General features: G+C 40.5%; 1 protein-coding gene across 7 annotated transcripts in view; it reads left to right on the top strand.

Annotated features, from left to right (window-relative positions):
• Nucleotides 1-23,280, top strand: part of LOC145404478 (mechanosensory protein 2-like) — a 707,991-nt gene that overhangs the window by 642,647 nt on the left and 42,064 nt on the right. For 4 of the 7 annotated variants that reach the window (XM_080276074.1, XM_080276065.1, XM_080276018.1 and 1 more), the window contains one exon: nt 13,287-13,384. In XM_080276074.1, coding sequence (XP_080132200.1) covers nt 13,287-13,384 — 98 coding nt within the window. Of the gene's footprint in view, nt 1-10,654; nt 10,753-13,286; nt 13,385-22,320; nt 22,419-23,280 lie in introns of all 7 variants that reach the window. The other 3 variants (XM_080276027.1, XM_080276047.1, XM_080276056.1) reach the window with 2 other exon arrangements.

The raw sequence follows: 23,280 nt of genomic DNA, 5'->3' as shown, positions 1-23,280 counted from the left end.
TATTAACGTATACACACACATCCATCACGCCTAATGGGATTTACAGTTAATTTTTTTTCCATAGTCCGACTCCTCATTAGACTGACTGCTTATCCTGTACCCCTGCACTACGATGACCTACTTTAGTTTTATCCTTGTTGTCTTTAGATGACATTATTCGGGTTCAGAAAGACATTTTGAAGGGGGAGGGAGACTGTACCTATAATCTCCATTAACTCCCTCTCTACTATGCTATCCTGATTCGCGTTGAATCGTTTGGCTATAGGAAGAACAGAACACAAACAAGTGATCGTAGTGAAGGGATTGTAGTTAGCTGCAGCCCTGCGTTCATTGGAACGTGAGCCAAGTGGACCGCAGGCTGAATATACCATTGTGAAAACAACCATCCTCCTTTTGGGGAATTGTGTGGACCTTTGTATAATCAGGCCACGGAATTACCAGGTTATTTTGGTGCCACCACGTCAAGGCATCCCATTCCAGCACCGCTGTGAAGGGGTTAATGGCCCTTTCATAAATTACAGTGGTCTGCTACTTTCTCTAAAAACTATTACACTCTCATTTAATCAGTTCCTTTCGCGAGGCATTCCATCAGTTAAATAAGTTTGTCAACCGGTAACAGTAATATATTTCAAGAGACGGTACAGTTATTTATCATTGTAACGGCCTCTTTTGGTGCGGGAGACAGACACCTTCCCCTGGTGGCACCGATATGACCGGGTGGTGATGCTGCCCATATATAACAATATTCCTTAATCCCCTCTCTGTCAACCGTATGCAGGAATGATGATTACGGAAGGAGGCCAACTTCAGTTCAACTACTACTACTACTACTACTGCAGCCTTTTTTATATCAAGCATTCACGGAACAAGCTGATTTTAGTCAAGTAAAAATAAACAGACTTTAGTTTTTCAAAGAGTTTATAGAAGGGTTGATATAGTAACCCTGGCTAATTCTAAAGTCATTGTTCTTTCATTTTAACTTGGCTCAGACTGTCGTCCTTTCGAAGCTTATTTCATGTAGCTGAATAATAGAAAAAGGCCACGAATATGGCTATCCTTCGGCAGCACTTCCTTGTCACTAGCATATTATCTTAAAGTTAATCTATTGCAACAACTCAGCATTCAAGATTTTTAGAGGGTAATTTTAGGTTAAGTAATAGTGAAACGAGAATAGTTAATTGACTTAGAGAAACCCCAACTATCAAAAGGCAGTCATGAGGCAGAAATCGTGTGGAATCAAAGGTGTGTTTATGTAAGACGTGGGTATATTGGCGCGTCAGTATGCGTGGTTCATTACAGGGGAGGGAGAGTGTCGAACCTGCATCTGCATATATACACAACAACAGGGTAGTGGAGGAGCAGGAGGAGGAGGAGAGAAGGAAGGAGGAAGAGGAGGGAAGAAGGATAGGGACCAGGGGGGAAAAGAGGAGGAAGAGAAGGGAAGAAGGACAGGTAGTGTGAGGAAGATGTGGAGGAGCAGGAGGAGGGGAGAAAGAAGGAGAAAGAGGAGGGAAGAAGCATAGGGATCAGGAGGAAAACGTGGAGGAAGAGAAGGGAAGAAGGACAGGTAGTGTGAGGAAGATGAGAAGGAGAGAGAAGGGGAAGAGGAGGAGAAAGAAGAAGGAGAAGGAAGGAAAGGAGAGGAAGGAAGAATGGTAGAGGAACTGGTCTGATGAAAGGAAAAATTATTTGAAAGAAGACGAGAGAGAGAGAGAGAGAGAGAGAGAGAGAGAGAGAGAGAGAGAGAGAGAGAGAGAGAGAGACGGTGGGGGGGGGGGAGTTGTCGGAGCTCTTACTGGAAAGAAGAATTGGCCTGTCACTATCTACCCCTCCCTCATCACCTTGGTCTCTGTCTCTCTCTCGGTAGGTCTGAAAGATTTGTGTTTCTGTGTAACTTCCGAACTAACGATGTGAAGTTCTCTCTCTCTCTCTCTCTAATCACTCCCTCGGGTCCACTATTACTACACCGTGCTCTAACCCTCTCAGATTACGGCTATTATAACCCTATCTTTATATTCAACAAAGGCTACATCCATTCCTCCATATGAAACCTCCACCGCTTCTGTTCATGTTAAGACAATATCACTTTGGGTTATTTAGCATATAAATTCATCGTAAAGGTTGCTAAGAAATAAAATGTTGCTGATATTATGTAAGAGAGAGAGAGAGAGAGAGAGAGAGAGAGAGAGAGAGAGAGAGGAAGGATAAAAAAAAGCGGAACGTGTCCAATTTGATGTTGTTTGCCCTGCCCGTTTTCTGTGTTTACCTACGCCAACTAGTGGGTGGTGCTTAGCGGTGATTGGTCTCCTGGGAAGGTGGTAGTAGCGTGGCTTGGGTGTTATTTATTCTTTGAACATTTTTTTTTTTTTTTAACCTTTTGATACTCGGATTTCTCTGGACTTAGCGAAATCGTTTAGAACTGACCAGGGTGGAGAGGGACGCCTTCATGTGATGGCATCGATGTCAGGTTGATGAAGCTGCTTGGTTATGCAAGCGTCCTTCTGTGCCCTCTCTGTCCTTCGAAAGGCTAGAGGTCTTTGGAAGAAGGGCTGCTTCGATCTGCAGTCCACCATGTTCATGTACAAATGAGTCTGTACCGCCACTACTAGGGTTAGTTGGGTCAGCCAGACTTATATTTCCTCTTGTAGCCAACCTTGTGTTACTGTACGTAACTTGGACCAGTAACAAGGGGGGAGGGGGAGGAAGGAATGAAAAGGGGACTCAATTCTACACCATGCCTTTGTGCATTCTTTGTGATTAGCACATTTTATTGTTAATAAGTTGTTGTGAATCAGCATTCAGGATGATATCACAGTTTTTGGCAAAAAGAGTGTAGGATTTCCTCTAGCTGAACAAAACCTTCTGATATTAGCCTAAATAATGCACCAAAGTGTACCGACCACAGTGAGAGGGGTGATTTCTTCGATGCAATGACGTATTTTTGTAGTTCCTTCCTGCTGCCAGGTGGTGCTGTTCGTCTCGGGAGAGCACCTGAGTAGTGAGTAGGTAATTTTATCATAATCCCGACTTCTTTTCCAACCTATGGATGGGGTGAGGCAGAGTCCTGAGGGCATGGAAGAACTAGCAAATATCTGTCAACTGAATGGGACAGGCTCATTCACTTACCTCTTATAAAAGCTGTTATCTCACTCCTTTAGTTACAAAAGTCTCTCCTGAGCTAATTAAAATGATCAGGAGACAGCAAAAATAAAATGAATACTAGAGCCTCGGGCTGAATGTATTTAGCTTATACATTCAGAATGAGAGAGAGAGAGAGAGAGAGAGAGAGAGAGAGAGAGAGAGAGAGAGAGAGAGAGAGAGAGAGAGAGAGAGAGAGAGAGAGAGAGAGTCCACTGGGAATACAGTGGCAATAATAGTTTTCAAAATGTTGTAGTACCTTCAAAAGAGCCCCCTGGAATAGGTTCTGAATTACCAGTCTTTTCCCACGATAAAAATTTTGAAAAGAAGTCATTGTTTTTTCAAACTTTTTCCAAAAATATCGATCATTTTCTTTTGTCTAATAACACGGAGATTAGTAAATAACTCTCTCTCTCTCTCTCTCTCTGTCTGATATATATATATATATATATATATATATATATATATATATATATATATATATATATATATACATATATATATATATATATATATATATATCTATATAAATATAAATACAAATATATCTATACATATATCAGGGATAAACCATCGATAAAGCAGATTGAGAGAGAGAGAGAGAGAGAGAGAGAGAGAGAGAGAGAGAGAGAGAGAGAGAGAGAGAGAGAGAGAGAGAGAGAGATGTGAGTGAAGGAGGACTTGTGTTGGGAGAGAAGTGAGAAGTTGATGGAATGAGTGGAGATGGAAAAAATTCTGGGACGTCAGGAGAGGTTCGGGTGGACAAGCAATAGAAGAGGAAGGCGAGAGAGGAGTGGAGATGGGATAGAAATGGTAACTGGGTGGAGAAGGAAAATGAGAGGGGGGGATGGGAAGGGAGGGGAAAGGTGAAAAGGAGAATCGATTGGGGAAAAAATAAAAAGACTGGAGAAGAAGAAAAAAATCTGATTAAGCTCGGGAGCAGCTAAGGAGGTGAAAAAGACTAAGATGGTGGGAGAGGATTGGAAAGGGAACAGGAAGGTGGGAAGGTAGGAATGAAGGAATCGGCAATGGAGAGAGAGGATGTGAAGGGGTGGAAAGGGGAGAAATGTGGATAATTTTAGGCTATGACAAAATGGTGGAGTGGAAAGGTCGGTAGGAAAGCCCCCCCGCCCCGTCAAAAAAAAAAAAATAATAATAATAATAAAGTGAGTGGGAGAAGACAGAGGGGGGACATAAAAGAGGAGATAATGGGTTGGAGCAATGGAGAGCTCGGAATGAGACACGAGAAAGAGGACAGAACAGTGTAGAATAGTTGTTTCAGTTTAGGCCAAGTTCGTCTGAATTGTGATCCCAGTGGACTGTAGGCTGAAGTTGTCCTGCTGCAGCTCACCATTCTTCTTTCTAGGGATAGGAAGGCAGGTGAGGGACTCGCGTATAACCGTGCACCGGAGCCGCATTGTTATATCGGTGCCACCAGAAGAAGACGTCACTCTCCAGCACCTCCTGAAGAATAAAGAAGGAACCAAAAATATGACATGGGTTAAGACAATGAACAGAACTAGAGAGACAAAATGGGAGCAAAAGAGGAGACAAAATGGCCACCAGATGAGATATGACAAAAAGCAACACGAGGACAGAAACGAAAGGGACAGAAAAAAAAGGCAAATGCAAAAGAACAGGATAAAATTAAGAAGGACAATAGACTTACCAGGGTGGGTACAAGATGGGGCAGGAGAGTACAAAATTGGGTAGGACACAGGATCAATAAGGGCAGAGTATGGTGTGGTGGGGCGGAAGGAAAAAAAAAAAGGAAAAAAAGAAACAGGATGGTTTAGAGAATAGAGCGTGATATGAGACAAGACTTGGTACAAGATGAGATGGGTCAAGAGACAAAGCGAGGACAGAATGGTATGGGACAGAGGACACAACAGAGTGGAACAGAGAATAGAATGAGACACAAGTGGACAAAATAAAAAGGACTGGGGCAAAGGGGAGAGAGAAGGGCAGAGAAGAGGGCATAATGAGGAAGAAAAATCGACAGACCAGAATGAATACCAGACAAGGAAGGACAGGGGACAAAAAGACAGTTAAGAGAGGGATGATAAAGTGGTGGGGCAGTGAATATAAAAGGCCAAGAATAGGACCCATTGGGGTGGGACAGCGGCCAGAAAGGGACTAAGAATAGGGCGTAATAGGGGGAGGGAGGAGTGGACAAAGAGGGACCAGGAACAGGACATGATGGGGTGTGGCAACGGGCAGGAGACATGTCGGGGATAGAATAGGATGGGGCTGGACCTTAATGGGCTGAGACATCAGACACACAATGGCAAATACATAGTGAACAATTTTGGATGGACATAAGACTAGGGTAGGACGGGATACAAGATAGGTCACAAGATGAGGAGATCCCACCCACTCTCACCTCTCTTGCGCCGGATTTACAAAGCTGGTTGAATGAACGTACTATATAAGAACGCATGGTTATACGTTTATCTTCACTCAGATAGTATACAAAAGACTTCAAAACCAAACTGCACAGCGTTTGCTCTTATCTGCCAGTGATCCGCAATCCCTCCTCAGCTTAGTCGATGGCCAGCGGTAATTAGATTGAAGGGTAACTTTGACTAACAACGAAGGAGACTCAGTCCTACCCCAAAACTAAACATCATCATATTTCACACTACCACAACTTAACATTCCGGTTGTGAGAGTGACCAGGTTCTGTCATAAGAAAACTAACTGGGAAAAGTGTAAATATTAGAGTTTAAAAAAACAACAACAACAACAAAGCGACAACACCCAATGAATCATTCACTTTTACCTGTTGTGGAGACGTGTTCATCATAAAAAATTTGGATAGGATCTTTTATGAATTTGAACCCAAGGTGCTGTATTCACAAAGCTTCCTAAGTGTAAACAGTGCATAACATTGTTGGTTGACGCTTCTACCTTCACTCATGCATCCATCCGACGTTTCACAGTGGAATGACTGTAAATATTAAAGTAAAAATACTACGACGAAATAAAATTATATAATAATTTACGTCTTTGTGGATGGTTGAGAAAACAGTTAAGATTCTTTTTAAATGCTTGCCCAGACTTCCATAATTTCTTCCAAGATGGATGAAGGGACGTCAAGGAAGGAACCTTATAAAGTTTTACGAAGTGTGAGGAAGAGGAGAAGGATTGGAGGAAGGAAGCAAGAAGGAGGGAAGGAAGAAAGGAGTAATGGTGAGGGAGATGTGAAGGGAACAGGATGGGAGGGAAGGACGGTGAAAGCTGGAAGAAAAGATGGAAGAAATGAGAAGAGAAGGGGGGAAAGGCAAGGGAAAGGGGAGAGGAAGGGAGGTGGGAAGTGGATAGTTTGGGGGGGGAGGGAAAGGGAAATGGGAAGGAAAAAGGAAAGGAGGCGATGATAATGAAGAGTAGGGGAGGATAGAGGAAATGGAAAATGGGGAGGAAGTAAGTGGGAGGGGGAGGCAAAAAGGAAAATGGAGGGAAGATGAAGGATGGGAGGGAATGAAGGGAAAAGAGGTGACGGAAAATACAGAAGGAAGGAGAAAAGAAGGGAGGAAGGAAGGAAGGACGCGAGAGGGAAGATGTTGAGAAGACGGCGATTTACGGTCTAAAATTAGTTCCGTGTTGTGTCACTGAGATGAAAATGCGTCGCTCCTTCATAATATTATCACCCACTCCCTTCATCACCTAGCTTTTTGTCTTCACTGTTAAAGGGGATTAGTGAAGGATTTGAGAGGTGATCTTAATGTACTGCTTCTACATATCACGTCACGTCTTCATATCACCCGCTCCTTTCATCAACTCTCATTTTCTTTATAGTATCAAGCAGGAAAAAAAAAAAAACCTTTGAGATTTACAATATCTTAACCCCTTCAGTACCATTAATCGTCTTATATATCTAACTTCGAATGTCAGGTCAGTCCTTAATTTCTCACGTTCCTTTCACCAACTTTCTTTTTGTTTCCACCATCAAAGACATAAACCAGCGATTTGAAAGTTGGAATATTTTAACCACTTCAGTGCCAAGACATCTATTACGTATGATGTCTTCTGTGTTAAACTCCAGAACAGCCTATCATCGTCTCGCAGCTTCTTTTCACTGTTGAGATCATTAATGAATCTGTGAGTTGGGATACCTTAAAAACTTCACCAAATGGCGTCTTTTACATGTAATGCCTTATAATGTAATTTTCTTAGAGAGTATCGTTCCTTCATATCATCTATTCCTTTCTTCGGGTTATTTGTTTTGTTTATACCATCCAGGAGTTTAGTTAAGGATTTGAGACTTGGAATATCTTACTCTTTCAGTGCCACTTGAGGTCTTGCATATTTAACTCAACATGACGTCACTCCTGTTACATTCCTCGGGTGTCTCTTGGCTTAAATCATCAAGGAGATTAACGAAAAGATTTAAGATTTGGAATATTTCAACCCTCCTTTGTGAAGAAAATGAAAATCGCTATATTTCTTCCCTACAGTTAAAAAAATATCTCGGCTGAATAAGGCTGGCAGGAAAGAAGAAGAATAAGATAAAAATGACGTCCTCTGGCTGACTAAATGCTTTGAAATGAGTACTTGTATGGTGTAAAGTATAACAGGAAAATGATACACGAAATATTTTCCACCTTTCTCATATTTTTGAATACATAAACATTTAAATTTCTGGTCCACTCACTAAGATTATTATTCTGTTTTCCATATCCCACGCCGATTTCATTAAGTTTGAATCTTTTCATAATAGAGGGTATAAATGCAGTCTTCTTTGAGTCTCTCCTGAAATGAATACTAGTCGTCTGGAGGTAGCAAGAATATGTTTTAAAAAGTAATCTTACTAGCGGAGTTAAAATTTGATATCAAATTTCCTGTTGTACTCTAGCTACCTCTTAGCTAATTTTATTCAGGTTAAGAGATCTGTTTTACTCAAGGTGCCAAGGAAGGCTACGTTTAACTTTTCTGATGAAAAAAAAAAAAAATCTCCAGAGTAAAATCGGCCAGTGGTAGGAAGAGTAAAACAGAAAAGATGTCATCGTTTTAGAGAAGTTAATATCACTCCGTTAATATGTAGATTTTAAAAGTGTGCACATGAGATGATTCTCCTTTAGGTAAAATACAGACTTTGCCTAAGACACTCCTATTATGGAGTAATTCTTCGCTTCGAGGTGTTATCATTTAACTTTCATTCCTTCACTAGGAGGGTGTTCCATTAGGCCATGACCCGGAATAAAGTTTAAAATAATATAGTTGCACTGAAGGATAATGTTTCTAACGTGTTCACTTAGATTTTCCTAAAATTACATAAAAGCAAAGTCAAATAATAAAGCAGTGATGAAGATCAATATAAAAGCCTAATCGATCCGAAGAGGTTATTTACATATAATATTCACCCGAATGTTTCGTATCTTAAAAAAATAATCTAAAAGTGCTTTGAAATTACTTTTTCTACGAGGAAACTGGTTTAGATAAAAAAAAAAATGAAATCTACTTAAGAAAGGAATACATTTCAAAGAATCCCTCCGATATACTAGGGGAACTCTGTGAGCAATTATGTAGCCGAAGACAGCCACGTACCTCAGTCAGTCATTGCTAACCCCTTGAGCACGAGGACTTCCATCCGAGGTTTATTCTTGCTGATGCCAGATGCCAGTATTCAGCTTAGGAGAGCAGGGGCCATTGAAGGTTGTAAGTAACCCCCCCAGTATGCACTGTACAGTCTGTTCTAAGCTGACTACCTCGTTGGGATATAGTGGGAATAAAATAAAAACGTCTTCGGGGTGAAAAGGTTAATGCTGGCTGTGAACTACAGGCAATATAATCAATAAGTTGTGGTCGTGTAGCCAATATACTCTGTTTCCTTAAAAAAACTGCACAAATTAAGTAACAATTTAGCATGGTGTGAAATACTACTACGTCGAAAAGCATTATCAGGGCCATCTGTTATTTAATCTATATTACCCTTGACTTAACATAATATTTAATTTTCTAGTTTATGGCTTATGGACAGTGAACTCACAAAAAACTACCTGACCTGAAGCGATCCATGAATTTTCTTTGAGATTCAACACGTTATGAGGCCCATGACTTCCACAAATGATAGCCCAAGCTCTGATTAGATCTACGAATCTGAAGACAACAAGGAATAAATTCTACCCAAACTACCAAAGAAAGGACACGACCTGACGATGTACGGAAACTGCAACAGCCCAAAATGCATAGAGGTGACCTGACTACCGAAACAAACTGGTCTGACCTACAAAACCGTAAACAAACCGAAATGCAAGAACATGATCTTAACAGACCTATGAAACAAAAGTCATCCCAAAATATAAGAATGCAACCTGACCAGACGTACAAAGCTAAAAAATACTAAAATCTGGAATCAGTCTCAAGATTACCAAAGCTGAGATGTGACCTGACTTGCCTGTTATGCTCAAAACAAGCCTAACTCAAACTAGTCAGACGTTACCTTAGCAAAAATGTGACTCTACCAGACATCTAACGCTGAAAAGAGATTGGAAAGCCACGGCAGGGCCAGACCAGACGTATGAAGTTCAAGGTCTAAGCACTGTTAGGAGATTCCTGATGTTATACAAATCCCTAAGTCAACATTTCATAATATCGTATAATATGTAACCAAGAGTAGGCCTTTGAAGTTAATAAATCTAAATCTAATAAGTCTACATCACTCCAGCCTTGTCGAATAGACCTGAACCGACCTATAGAATCATTTGAACCCGACTTACCCAAAGAAGGATGTGGCCTGAAATGAACATTACACCGTGTAAAGACATGACCGAATTTATGGAGTTAGTCCTAGTCAACCTGCCGGAACAACCTGGTGTCTCATATTCTTGCCCTGCCTACCATAAGCAAGGGCATGCACTGACGAGGCTCACAGAATCCGTCTTAGCCAGTCTACCAAAAGCAAGAACATGACGTGAGCATATCTGCGAAAGTGAAAAAATAAAACAAGAATCACACAGTCGAACAAGAATGTGACTTGAAAAGACATGCAGAATTAATCTTACCTCACATACGAAAACCACATGACTTGGCTAGACACAAAAAAATAAATATTCCCTGACATAAAAGTAATTACATGACAGGAGTACATTTACAAAGCCGAAGTCAACCCGAATTAACAACACTCTTGTCCGACCTACTAAGCTCAAATATGTTACCGAACCTGACTTATGAGCTCAATCCCTCACTCAGCCTTGCCCACCCTACCATAATCAAGGACTTGACCTGATCCAACCTACGAATATGCTGAATCAAGGACGTACCTGTCTTGCCCCGTTAAGCAAAATCAAGGACGCGACATGACTACCTGACCTACAAAAATGCTGAATCGACATTCCCGTCTTGCCCTACCAACCAAATCAAAGGACGTGACCTGACATGACCATGAAAATCCTGAATCAAGGACGTGATCTGACCTGACCTACAAACTGTTGAATCAAGGACGTTCCTGTCTTGCCCGAACATCCAAAAATCAAGGACGCGACCGGACCTGACCTAGCGGCTGGTAATATTGCAGATCCTCTCCCGAGATCACGTGACAGTAGCTGTGGACGCTGTGGTTTACTACCGGGTGCACGATCCTGTCATGGCTGAGAACAATGTGGAGGACTACAGGTAGACGCGGCGGATCCCCCCTGCCCCTCCCACTACACGCCCAGAAAGACCCCTCCCCCCCCAGTCCCCACTGCCCCTCTTTAACCTCCTTGATATGATGATGTCTGTTGTCTTTATTCTTGTTAATTGATGGTTTTATTTAGATTAAGAAAGACCCCTTGTGGCGAAGGGCTTAGAAACCACTTCCACTAAACACTTCACGGCAGGGGATCTCTCCTGAGCTGAACATAACCATCTCAAGTTAGCCAAAATAAAACGAATATGACGTCGTCTGGCTGAAGAGGTTAAAGGAACAATAATCTGCTCTATCTTCCCCTTCCTCCCTCCCTCCCCCAATTTTATTTACTAGACAGCGAGCTTTTTTATATTTTGTCTTCATCCTTATTCTTTTCTTGTTTTACTCCTCATCTGCCTCTCTGTTTCTGTCATCATAAACCTAAACCCTCTACCAACACCACATCCTTCTCTCCCAGTCAAGTGAGTCCGCTTGGTGTATGTTCGGACATCTTCGAAAATATATAATTACTTGAGAAGAAACACCTCCAGGAACCACTTGACTGGAGTACGAGGATGTGGCTCTCTGGATATATATATATATTTATATAAATACAACCCCAGTAAACAGCCGGATGCAGGCCCCAGCTAGCTCAACTGTCCCACCCCACCGCACGTCCCCCAGACACACACATACGTTGCGGCCACACGGACGGTTGGGCTAAAACTTCTCGCTGGAGCCTTTATTATTTTTTTGACATTTTGGTTGAGCGACTGGCGACCTGGTGTTGCTAGCTCTCCCTGCCATCACTCGCCTGGCATCTCACTTGGGCGTGCGCAGAGTGAATACCCCAGAGTGCCGACGAGATACCAAAAAAAGGAGCGTGGTAACACCATAAGGTCGCCAGTCTTCGGTTTGGTTCTTGTTTGGCTGCTGTTGCTGCCGCTGCTGCTGTTGGTGCCACTGCTGCTGCTCAGCTATTGCCACTGCCATTGCTGCAGCTGCTGTCACCATATAACTTCCTCCACTAACTCCGCTCCTGATCCCGCAAAATATGTCCTACTGAAGCCTGACTCTCGACCTTGACCCTTAATCTAAATAGCTTATTGTTGTTCTTTTGCTCGTTTGTTCCCTCGCCCACCTTCCTTCATCAGTTTTCAAGCTTCTTTCTTGTTGTTTCTTTGCTGTTGTTCTTGATATAACCTCTACTGCCCTCATCCCTCCCACGCACTGTTGCTGTTGTTGCTGCTGCTGGATGCTGCTGTTGTCTCCTGAGTGGTGCTGCTTGCTTTTTGTTCCCATGTACGCTGTCGACGCCGCCGACGCCGCCAATGCTGCTGCTTCCATATGCTGCTGCTTAATTAGGATCAACCCTCACACACAACCTTACTCCCCAACCATCACGACCACCACAACAATCACAACCACCACCACCACCACCACTATTTTTTCCAACCCGTAGTCAACACTATAACTTGTGATGAGGTGTGAATGTCCTCGTCCCCGTGTGTTCTCTTTCAGTCACGTCTTCTTCCAGTTTCTTGCTCTCCCTTATGTCCCCTTCCAGCTTTCCTTTTGTTCATCCTCATCCAACAGGCCCGTCAAAGTTCTGTATTTCCACTCCCTTTACTAAAAGTTGAGTTCTTTCCTTATCCTCCAGTCTCATACCATTTTTTTTTCCACGTTTAAAACTCGCATTCTACTTCATTTCTTCACATGACTCTGTTTTAAGTCCCGAATTCCTATCCCTATTCCCTTCCTTCATCCTCTCCCTTTTTGTACATTTTGTATTTATAATTTTAGTCCGCCCGGTAGGCTATTAACGTCACTGCTAAGGCCTGATTTGGCTCATCTATCATCATAACTCCAGCTATACGGATCCTTAAGCAGTTCTCTCGCATCCTCGCCCTCCCCGCCCATCCTGACGTTCCTCTTCGTATACCTCCCAGATCCTCTAACCTACAGCAGTTCTTAATGGTGACTTACTCACCCTGTAGCTTCTCTCAGGTTCCTCATCACCAGTACACCCCTTCCTGCCCTCCATCGCCACTATCCTGATTTACTATTCACGGCCTTTCCCTCCTTCTCCCGCCGTTTATGAGCTTCTCTTCATGCCATCCTTCTCTCTTACTTTCCTCTGCCACTTGCTCCTATCCCGCTCCGTCCCTCTCACTCTCTCTCGCTTCCTCCCTCTAGATCACCTTTCCTCACGGCTCTTCTCTTCTTCCCCCCCCCCCCAGTCCTGTATCCATTTTTCTCCTCATCTATCCCCCTCCACACCACCTCTCCTCGTGGTTCTCTCCACCCTCTCTCCGTGTCTCTCATTCCCTTATGATCCCTCGTCCACGCCATCTTTCCTCATGGACCTTCCCTCTTTCCTCCTCGCTTTCTCTCCTTACGTGTGTCTACCTCCACGTCAGCTCTCGTCATTGCTTTTCTCTCCTCCTTTCCTCCGCCACTTCCTCCCACCCCCTGTACCAGTGGCCTGAGGTACTCGCTACTTTCTCTCGGACTGTCTCCTCACAACCTTGCTTTTCAGATACTGTCTCGAGACTCTGTGACTGTGTCGGTGGATGCCGTTGTTTACTACAGAGTATCGGATCCTATTATGGCAGAAACTAACGTAGAGGATTACAGGTACACGGCCACTTGGCAAAGCCGCTTACACAAGGCACCGCCAGCTTTTTCTCTTAATTGATTTACTGCATCATTCGTGGTTGGTTGCCACTGTTGCACTAGTGTGATCTTTCCTGAAGACAAGACAAAAAATTACATTTAACGCAGAGTTGTACTAATAATGGTTTTCCAAGATAACTGCCAAAGAATCGTTGGTTTTGTTTGGTTTGAGTTTCAAGTTGATTTTTGTCAACTGATTTTTTTCCCTTTTAAATTAGTTGTTTTTTAAAATGCTTTTTGGTTTACCAAGTGGGTTTCAGTTCAACCTACATACAGGTTTTACTCACAAGCAAGTCATGACATCCAGACCCGTATTCCCGTCAGTTTAGGCAGCTCTCAGTTAAGCACCTCGTCCTTATCTGTTTATCTCTGCATTGATGACGTTATTATTCGTTTCTATGTTCTCTGTATAGCTCATATGGGTATGATATTAAATATATATATATATATATATATATATATATATATATATATATATATTATGATATATATATATATATATATATATATATATATATATATATATGTATTATGATATATATATATATATATATATATATATATATATATATATATATATATAAATAAATGACATACAAGAGAACAGCAAGATGTAGCAGGCAGAAAAAAAAAAAAAAAGAAATCGCTGAGGAAGAGGTATGCGAAAATCTAAGGCAGTATTTTCGTCGGATTAGGTGGTTTCGTAACACCTCTTCCTTAGTGATTTGTATTCCCTACTGCTTCTTACTTTTCCCTTGTATGTCACATATCTTTTCAATAAAGTTTGCATAAATAATATAGAAGCTAATATTAGCGTAGTAGATAAAGAATGAAAGAAAAAAAAAATAAAGTGGAGATGCTAAGAGGCCTCCTGGACCGACGAAAATGCAACAATATGAGTCGTATTTTCGGTAGATTCGAAGGCTGTCTGGCACGTCACACTTTACCAACATGTAAAAATTATCTTATGTGTGTGTGTTTTTTTTTTTAATCCAAATCATGTCCATCCTGAAAAGATATGACTAAAATACGAGAAAATAACGTGTATGAAGCAAAATAATCGCTAAGGAAGAGGTGTCACGGAGCTTTCTAGCCAGACGGAGATACAGACCCATTTACAACTAACCTGGCTAAAGTAGAGGAAGTAACCGCAGAGCCACAAATAGTTTAACCATCAAGATTTATTTCTTTTTCTCACTGACTTTAGTTCCTTCAAGCCGAGGACGTAATTTTTAGTTTTTCGTGGCATTTTCTGGCGATCGTATTCACTTTAGGAGAGATTTTTCAAAATGAAAGGGTTACACAAACTCTGATAACCCCTTCACTAGGAGGGGCTCTCCTACGCTGAATAAGGCGCCTGAGAAGTAGCAAAAATTGGCTAAAAAAGACGTCAGCAGATTGAAGGAGCCAACCATCATTTATCATTATTATATTTTTACCTCACTGAATTTATATATGACCTAATTAGCTCTCATAAAAAAGATACCACAGTAGCAAGTTGCCACCACTATCAGACCCTCGTGCAAAGAGACACTTCAGGGGTGGAAGGAGGGGGTGTGTGTGGAAGCATCAGAAAAGAAAAAAGAAAAAAAGAAATTATTAAAAAGAAAACACACCATTTAGTCTAGAGATCTTTGGCTGTTCTTGATTTCCATTGGTGGCTGAGGTTGTGCACCTTTCACGTTAGTAGTGGCTGCAATTGCATGGATTTTTTTTTTTACTCTTATTTTTCATTTTTTCATTTTGCTGCTCAATATTCCCCTACGGTGTTTACAGAGGCCATCACCATCGACTTTATACCCCGTCTGCGTTGACCAAATGAAATGTAAGTTGAACGAGCGTCTGAGTAGTTAGATGAGAAGGAGAAACATCTTGAAAGTCACCTGAATACAAAGTGACTTATTTCAGGCCAACTCAGCCTCCAGTAGTTAAGGATAGGGTACTTGTTAGAAGGGATGCTTGCTTACCTTTTAGAAGGGAAGCTTACATATTTATTTACTTATTTATTATTATTATTCTAGTTAGGGGAAGAGCTGAACTGATGCTCTCCGCTCTATATTGCACACACACACACACACACACACACACACACACACACACACACACACACACACACACACACACACACACACACACACACACACACACACACACACACACACACACACACACACACACACACACACACACACACACACACACACACACACACACACACACACACACACACACACACACACACACACACACACACACACAATCATAATAGCACAGACCGCAACACGGTCACCTAAATATACCACAACGGGGAAGGTTTCTTTTCGTTGTTGTTATTTACTGTTATGCAACCTCATTTTTGGTATTAAATGAGATTCTAATCATAGACGACTGGATACATAAACAGTATGTGACTGAAAAATACAGCATTTCAAAGCCACATAAAAACTGTTTGTCATTATAAGATCATATTAAATTTTGATCTTGCCCTCATAATGGCACTCATGATTATCACAAGGAGATGAGAAATAAACATCTTTAACTCATCTGAACTCAACAGAATCGTCAGATGGCATCGAGAATACATTGTTCAAGAATAATGTTGCTAGAAACCCGCCAATAACTATACTGTATAAACCTTTGGCCGAAGAGAGGTCACTTGTAAGTCATACATTAGTAAAGCAATTATGATTTTCTTGTAAGAGAGTGACGCATTTAATCGATATGATGTCTTCGGCTTGGTTAAATCGTTGTGTGAACCTCAAAAGATTAAAATTACCTTCAGTTCTATAAAATGCGTTCATATATTTCAAAGGGTTGGTCAGTTATCAATTGATGAAAATCAGCTTGGTACTAGGACACCTGCGACTCACTCTCACCTGAATATAATTGTGAGTCATTATCTAAGCTCAACCTCTTCCTGTATCCTTAGCCAAACGAAAGTCGTAGCCAGGGGTATTTCATCGATGGTTGACCACTTGTTCGTAGTTAGAAGGTTTTATGGACTGCTTGAGTAACAACGCTGACACGAATTGTTTCTTGTGCAGCCTAGCAAAGCTCAGAACTGTAATCCTGACACTAGACAATAGGTTACCATTCGGTGAGAAACACACCCACAACTTTCCCTGCAGCCAAGGGTAGGTTTAAAGGGCGAGCAGAAACTATGGCCTGTGAATGTACAATTTCGGAATACTGAAACTACTATACCCTTTCCGGGTCTAATGGAACTTATGTCTTGCCTCAGTTTCAGTACGTTTAACTATACCAGGAAAGCCAAATACCCTCGTACAACAAGCCATGCGATGAGTGTGTTGTAGATTCAATAATCCACCGTTGTACCTTCATGTATCATAAAGTATGTCGCTCTGCATTAATTATCTACAGAGATAATTCCAGCAGGAACACTGGATTATATACAATATGAACAGCTAAGGTATATTGCAAAACTTGATCAGTAATATTAGTTGTCTTGATCTGATGCCATGGCTACGGAGTGTATAACAGCCAATACACACCTGTGGTAACATGAGCTTAAATCAAGAGATGTCGTTGCTTTATTGTAACACTGTTCTTCTGTAAAGTGCATTCCACAATTGAAAACTATAACAATTATCACTCTCATCATTAATACTTTGACTGCAGTAACGTTCGATGGTTTAAAATAAAATAATCTTTCAGAAGCTTATATAAAATGCAAAATTCTTCATTCTCAGCCCAAAAGATAATCGTCCTATGTATTAACATACTTGATCCATTAAGTTTCTTTGAGTGTAGTAAAATCATTTGTCATTAGACAAATAAAGAGCAACGTTGGTAACTGGAAACTAAACAGTTAAGTAACTAGATCGATATTAAGTCCAAGACTACAAGTACATGTGTCAGGTCAGTAACTTCATAATGCAGGAATTCAATCATAATTTAAGGGATGACACTACCTAGTATGCCCGAATTTCTGCTTATCTAACCCTTTGGTTGCACAGAATGTCTTTGCCCTGAATAAAATCGTCCGTCGCGAGTTCAGACAAAATACAAAGGTCTGTATATTCGCCAAAATATTAGTCAATAGAGTTTCCAATACTTTTGGTACCCTAGGATCCTCTTGAGTAAAGCAAAATTGTCTGACGTTAACCGAATACAGTGCAGTGTAGGTTATTTGTAGCTAAAAGTTTAATGTTGACAAAGCGCTGAATAGTTTGCCATTCAAGGACACAGGCATGTGACTGCTAAGATTTCTTTAGGCAGAGCAATGCTATAGCTTCTGATACCGTATTAGTTTAAATCAACTTCTGGGCACATCAGCAACGGATGAAAGGATTGCTCGAGGCAATTTTAAAGCCTTTATCAAATAGGGTGTCTGTTAAAAAATAAAAACTCCTGTTGTTAGGCTTAGTAATAAGTAAAATTCTTAGGTTTATCAGTAGTAGAGAAAGGATTATTCAGTTAATTTTTGAAGCCTATGCTTCTTCGGGTTTATCTCACTTGAACAAGTCTGTTGTTAGGCTAAATAAAGTGTCAAACTGACCCAACCACAGCGAAATAGTTAACCGCTTCTCCTAGAGGACGTATATTTCCTTTTATTTTTGTTGCCACCATTAGATGATTTTTTTTTCTCCTCTCAGGGGAGACTTTTGGAGATAGAGGAGTCAGAATTTGACTGTACTTTCTTCCCCCACTTCTTGGGTCCTCTCCTTAGCTGAAAGAAAAAATTATCTGGCAAGGGAAGAAACAGCTAACAGTGTCGTCCTCTGGCTGGGAGGGTTAAGGCACATGTGTCGTCGTAAATCAGATCCTTTGGTGGCAATGTAGACTTGCAGCAGTTATTTTGAAGAAAGGAATTGTTTTGAAGAAAGGTGAGGAGGGCAGATCATGCTGATATGTGTTTCATTTCGTCTCCCATTATTCCTTTCTGCTTCCCTCTCTCTCTCCTCTTCCTCCCCCTTTCCGTCCCTCCTTTCCTCCCTCCTGCTCCTGCTCCCGCGTCCTTCTTCCTCCCAACACGAGACACCAACCAACCAACAGTGGACTCCTCCCTACCACACTCGTCCCTCTTCTCCCAAAGACTCGCTACTCCAGACTTAGTTGACAGTAAACTAATGTGTGTCTGTGTGTGTATCTGCGCATGCGTGTCTGACTAACATTCTTGGTTCGCTGTGTTTATATATATATTTCTTTTTCCTTCTTAATTTAAATCCACAAAAGGCTGGAATACACATGATTTTTGGTTATGTTTCCATTTCTACTTATGTTATGTCTAATCTTATGCATTTCATCATTTTAAGCCATTCTGTATATATAAATATCTATTTTTTTCACGCTATTTTCCTCCATTTTTGTTCCCGTCTTCTTATGTGTCGCTCCACCGACCAGAAGAGAAGGAAGAGAACAGGGGAGTGACGCCATCTCCCTTTCCCACTGTTTCTGTTGCCTGTATTCTTAAGCTGGAGATCGCAAAGGTGTTGACAAGTCTCCAATATCTGTTGGTCGTTTGTGGAACCCGTGATGAGAAAGAATATAGCGTGTTTGGCTTCTCTACCTACATGCAAACACGCTTTGTAACAGGGCATAAGCGCTGACCACAACGCCCACAATTTCTGCATAAAAGACCACCAGAAATTGCAGGCTTGTAATCACCTTGGCAGTCTTGTTGTTGAGGATAGGGCCGTGTGTGTCTAACCCAGGAGTCTCCAATGTACAGCCGGACAAGAAGGCCACCACTCAGGGCACGACACTCCGCCATGGCTCCCTTGAAAGGGTTCTTTTAAATCATAATAGATATAGGCCTCCCTTAAAAAAACAGAAAAATATTTAATAAGGAGATACAGATCATCATAAAGAGATTATATTAATGACTTCCGCTTCCTAAGTAAAAGTTTTCCAGTCATGTAGTTACAAAGTAACATGTTTTCTTTAATCAAACTGTGACTAAACATGGTGTACTACATCGTTCAGTTATCCTCACGGATCTAATAATTTTACAAATAAATACTGATGTGACTTAACATTTGACAAGTCCTTTTGAAGGAGCTTGACGGTGTGTGCTGCCCTCAAGTGATGGCGTCCTTGTTGTCAAAAACGAGTATTGTCAACTAACTTGTCCAAAAGAAAGTACAACACCACCGCACCAGAGCCTCACCCGCATGTCACATACCACCGCCAAACAGGAACGATTGTAAACAGTGCATAAAGTATGCCGAACGCTAAACTGCTTAAGAAATGTTTGATAGGAAAATTAGTTAAGTTAACAGGTTGGCGAACATGAAAATGAGTAAACACTATCGCATGTAATGACGTAGAACGTGAAAATTATTCCCAAGCAAGGGGTGTTGAACATGATAAGTACTTAAATAATAGTAAATAATTCATAAAGATGTTGAATATGAAAATTAATTAAAACTATCACAAGAAACTGAGAAACCTTGTGTAGAAAGATTTTAACCAAGATGTATACGAAGAAAAAACAAAAATAATCAAGGTAATAACAAACCAAGCCAAAATGTTTTTCAAGGTATAATTATTATATCCAAGGTATATATAACGTCAAAAGCGATAATGAGCAAAGCAACGCCAAAATTTTGCTGAAGGTAAAAAAATTAAGCTATTATTATAATCAAGACGTATGTAAAGTTGAAAGTGAACAGTCAACAATAATAATGCAAAAATCATTCTGAAGGTAAAAGCAGTAATTATTACCAAGTTGTAGATCACGTCAATAGCGAAAACAACAAACATATATAAAAGGAAAGCGAAAAAAGTTTTAAATAGTAAACTCAGCAACAAACAATGCATTAACGGTAAATGCATTAAAAATAGCCATTATCATATGAAACAACTCACAAAGCTAAATGCTAAAAATAATAAAAAAGAAAATTATCACAGGCATTGCTTTGTAAAGGAAAAGAATAGAAAAAGTGCTCTCGAGCAAGGCGAATATAAACTGGAAAAAAACAAATTAGCTGGAACTGTTTCTCACACCAATAACATTATTTAACAAGTCTTTATAAAATAAGTGGACACCCATTAACGTTTCCAGCCAATTTCCTTTCGTCAACGCATTTTATTAATAAAGTAAATGCTCTCGTCTGGCAAAAAACACTGCGCTCTGCAAGACAGAGAGAGACAGAGATGAGTCAAGTAGAATAGGCGAGGGTGAAAAAAAAAAAAAAAAGGTGAAAAAGGTGAGAGGTTTCCATGGCACCCCACTAGACCTCACCTTCACCAATATTCTAACTTTTCAGTCCCTCTGACCACCCGTTATGGAAGAACAAAGCCGCCGCCACTCACTGCTTTTCCCCATACCTGCTTGATGAACGCCTTAACTGCTTCATGACGACATTGACTTCTCTGTCCTATTGTTATCTCCAAGTCACCTCTCGTTGATGAAAATCTTGTGACCCCTCCATAATGTGAGGAATACAGTGACATGGAGATCCAATGACCCTTCCGTAATGTGAAGAAGTAAGCGCCATGGCAGTAAATATGAATCTGAGTAGAGTTCGGTCGACGTACATTGCTTCACAGTTAAACTTGGTCCGTCAGGCTGGGTCCGAGTTACATATCTTATTTTGCTTTGGCAATTTGTGGATGCAGTGCTGAATCTGTGGACGTCCAAGAAGTAGAGATATGCCACTCAGATCATCCAAGTGAACCAGAACTAACCGCGAGGGTATGTAACTGCTATTCAGCAACATTCAAACCAGATTTATCGCCATGTCAGTTACTTCCTCGCGGTATGGAAAATACGCTGAGGGAAGGCAGTGATGTTCTTCCGGTCCTCGCAGTCCAATAGCAGAGAAGAAATATATACCAAACGCTTTAAGCTGAACGAAATCGTCTGGTGCACCAAAATAAGTAACCAAAATACACCACCGCACAGAATACGTTACCTAGTTTTAAAATAACACGTGGGCTCAAAAAATGACAACACTAAAAAGAAACAAAGATTTGGCCGAATCGAATCGCCCCTATCTGTGGCCATCACCCTTGGGAAGCCGGTAAGAGAACGGGCTGAGGCGAGATGATTGATGTTTGTCATATACGTACTCCAGAAGGCAATGAATAAATGCATCCTAATTCCTAGCCATTTATATGCAACCCAGGAGAGAGGCTACAGCTGCTCCGTATATACTAATAACAAAATCGACTGTCTTGGTCCTGCTGTCGCCTGAAGCTCTTACTTTTACCTGTATATTAGTTTATGATCATGCTGGAATAAAAGATTAGAAGTGAGTATTTGTTAAGATGAAATACGATTCTCCATCATTCAACAGTTGCATCAACAGGAAAATTCCAAACGAACGTTTACCAGCAAAATTACCAAGCGATTTTCCCGTGCACTGTGCACTCTGGTCATGAATACAACTAATTCTTCAACATTCTGCAATCACAGTAGTAAGAAAAACTTCCTCTTGAGCACTCAACACCCACATTTCCACGCGATTTAGTTATATGGCAAGTAAAAACGATAAAAAAATGCCACATTTCACTCGAACATTTAATTGCTGAAGTTCCATGCATATATGATTATTGTCGAGTAAAACTCTGATCGAGGTATATGAAATGCAAACCTTGATTTGAACGTTTTACAGAGAAATATTAAAGCGTTTGTCTTTTCCATCATGGACGACTGTAAACGAAGCACAGGCATACTTCGGCGAGAACCAACCAAAGCATTTAAGGACTGGACAAGGGTGCGACAAAGACGACTTAGAATTAATGCCTATCCACTACACGAGGGTCCTTAAGGTAGACAATTAAAGCCACAGTCTTCTGGAATACCCCGCACAACCATCGACTTTACAACCAGGTCCCCAATTATACTAGTGGGTGATGTGACAAAGGGTGTGCCAAGTTTCCCTTTAAGGCGTGAGGACTGAGGCGGTGGTGTTGTCTGTATTTTCTAGGTGTTATCCAAGGACTCAGTAACGGTGTCCGTGGATGCCGTGGTGTACTACAGAGTGTCCAACCCAATGGCTGCCGTGTGTAACATCTCCGATTTCAGGTATTAACACATTAATAATCTATCCTACCTATCTATTTCCATTAATCTACTTCCTCATTACCCAGACATCTGTGACACTCGAGGGGTTTATTCTCTTTTACTTTTCATACATTTTCATTAATCCCTTCAGCCCGCGGACGTCTTTATTACTCAGTTCTTGCCACAGCCAGATGATTTCATTAAGATTAGTTGAGCACGTTAGCAGTGGAGGGACCATATCTACCCCCCCCCCACAAGTGTCTCTCCTGAGCTGGTGTGAATCATCCTGTGATAACGAGAATTAAGTGAATAAAGACGTCGTTGTGTTAAAGTGGTTAAGATACCGATATTATATATATATATATATATATATATATATATATATATATATATATATATATATATATATATATATATATATATATATATATATATATATATATATATATATATATATATATATATATATATATATATATATATATATATATATATATATATATATATATATATATATATATATATATATATATATATATATATATATATATATATATATATATATTCCTTCCGGGATAAAACAACAGATTCAAATCTGAGATTGGATTCGGACCAAAACAGGGCACAGTGCTCGTTCAGCTTCCTACTCCCCAGTCGCAAGCTGCCTATCATACTATTTTGAACGTTTTATTATTATTACTATTATTATTATTATTATCATTATTATTTTCCACAGCAATAGTAATCTTTCATTTAGAGTAGATTCCTCTTGGTCTTAGTATCAACCCTTTTCTTTTAAATTACATTTTTTTTTTCTTTTCCAGAAAATAATCTTTTCATTTAGAGTTTAGTTCTCGTGGGCTTGGTATTAGAGTTTTGTTTT

The sequence above is a fragment of the Coenobita brevimanus genome, chromosome 7 (genome assembly GCF_032717465.1).
Source record: "Coenobita brevimanus isolate Jiangsu-jjx chromosome 7, ASM3271746v2, whole genome shotgun sequence".
Lineage (NCBI taxonomy): Eukaryota > Metazoa > Arthropoda > Malacostraca > Decapoda > Coenobitidae > Coenobita > Coenobita brevimanus.
Note: the sequence above shows the minus strand (reverse complement) of the source record. Positions and strands in the feature narration are given on the sequence as shown.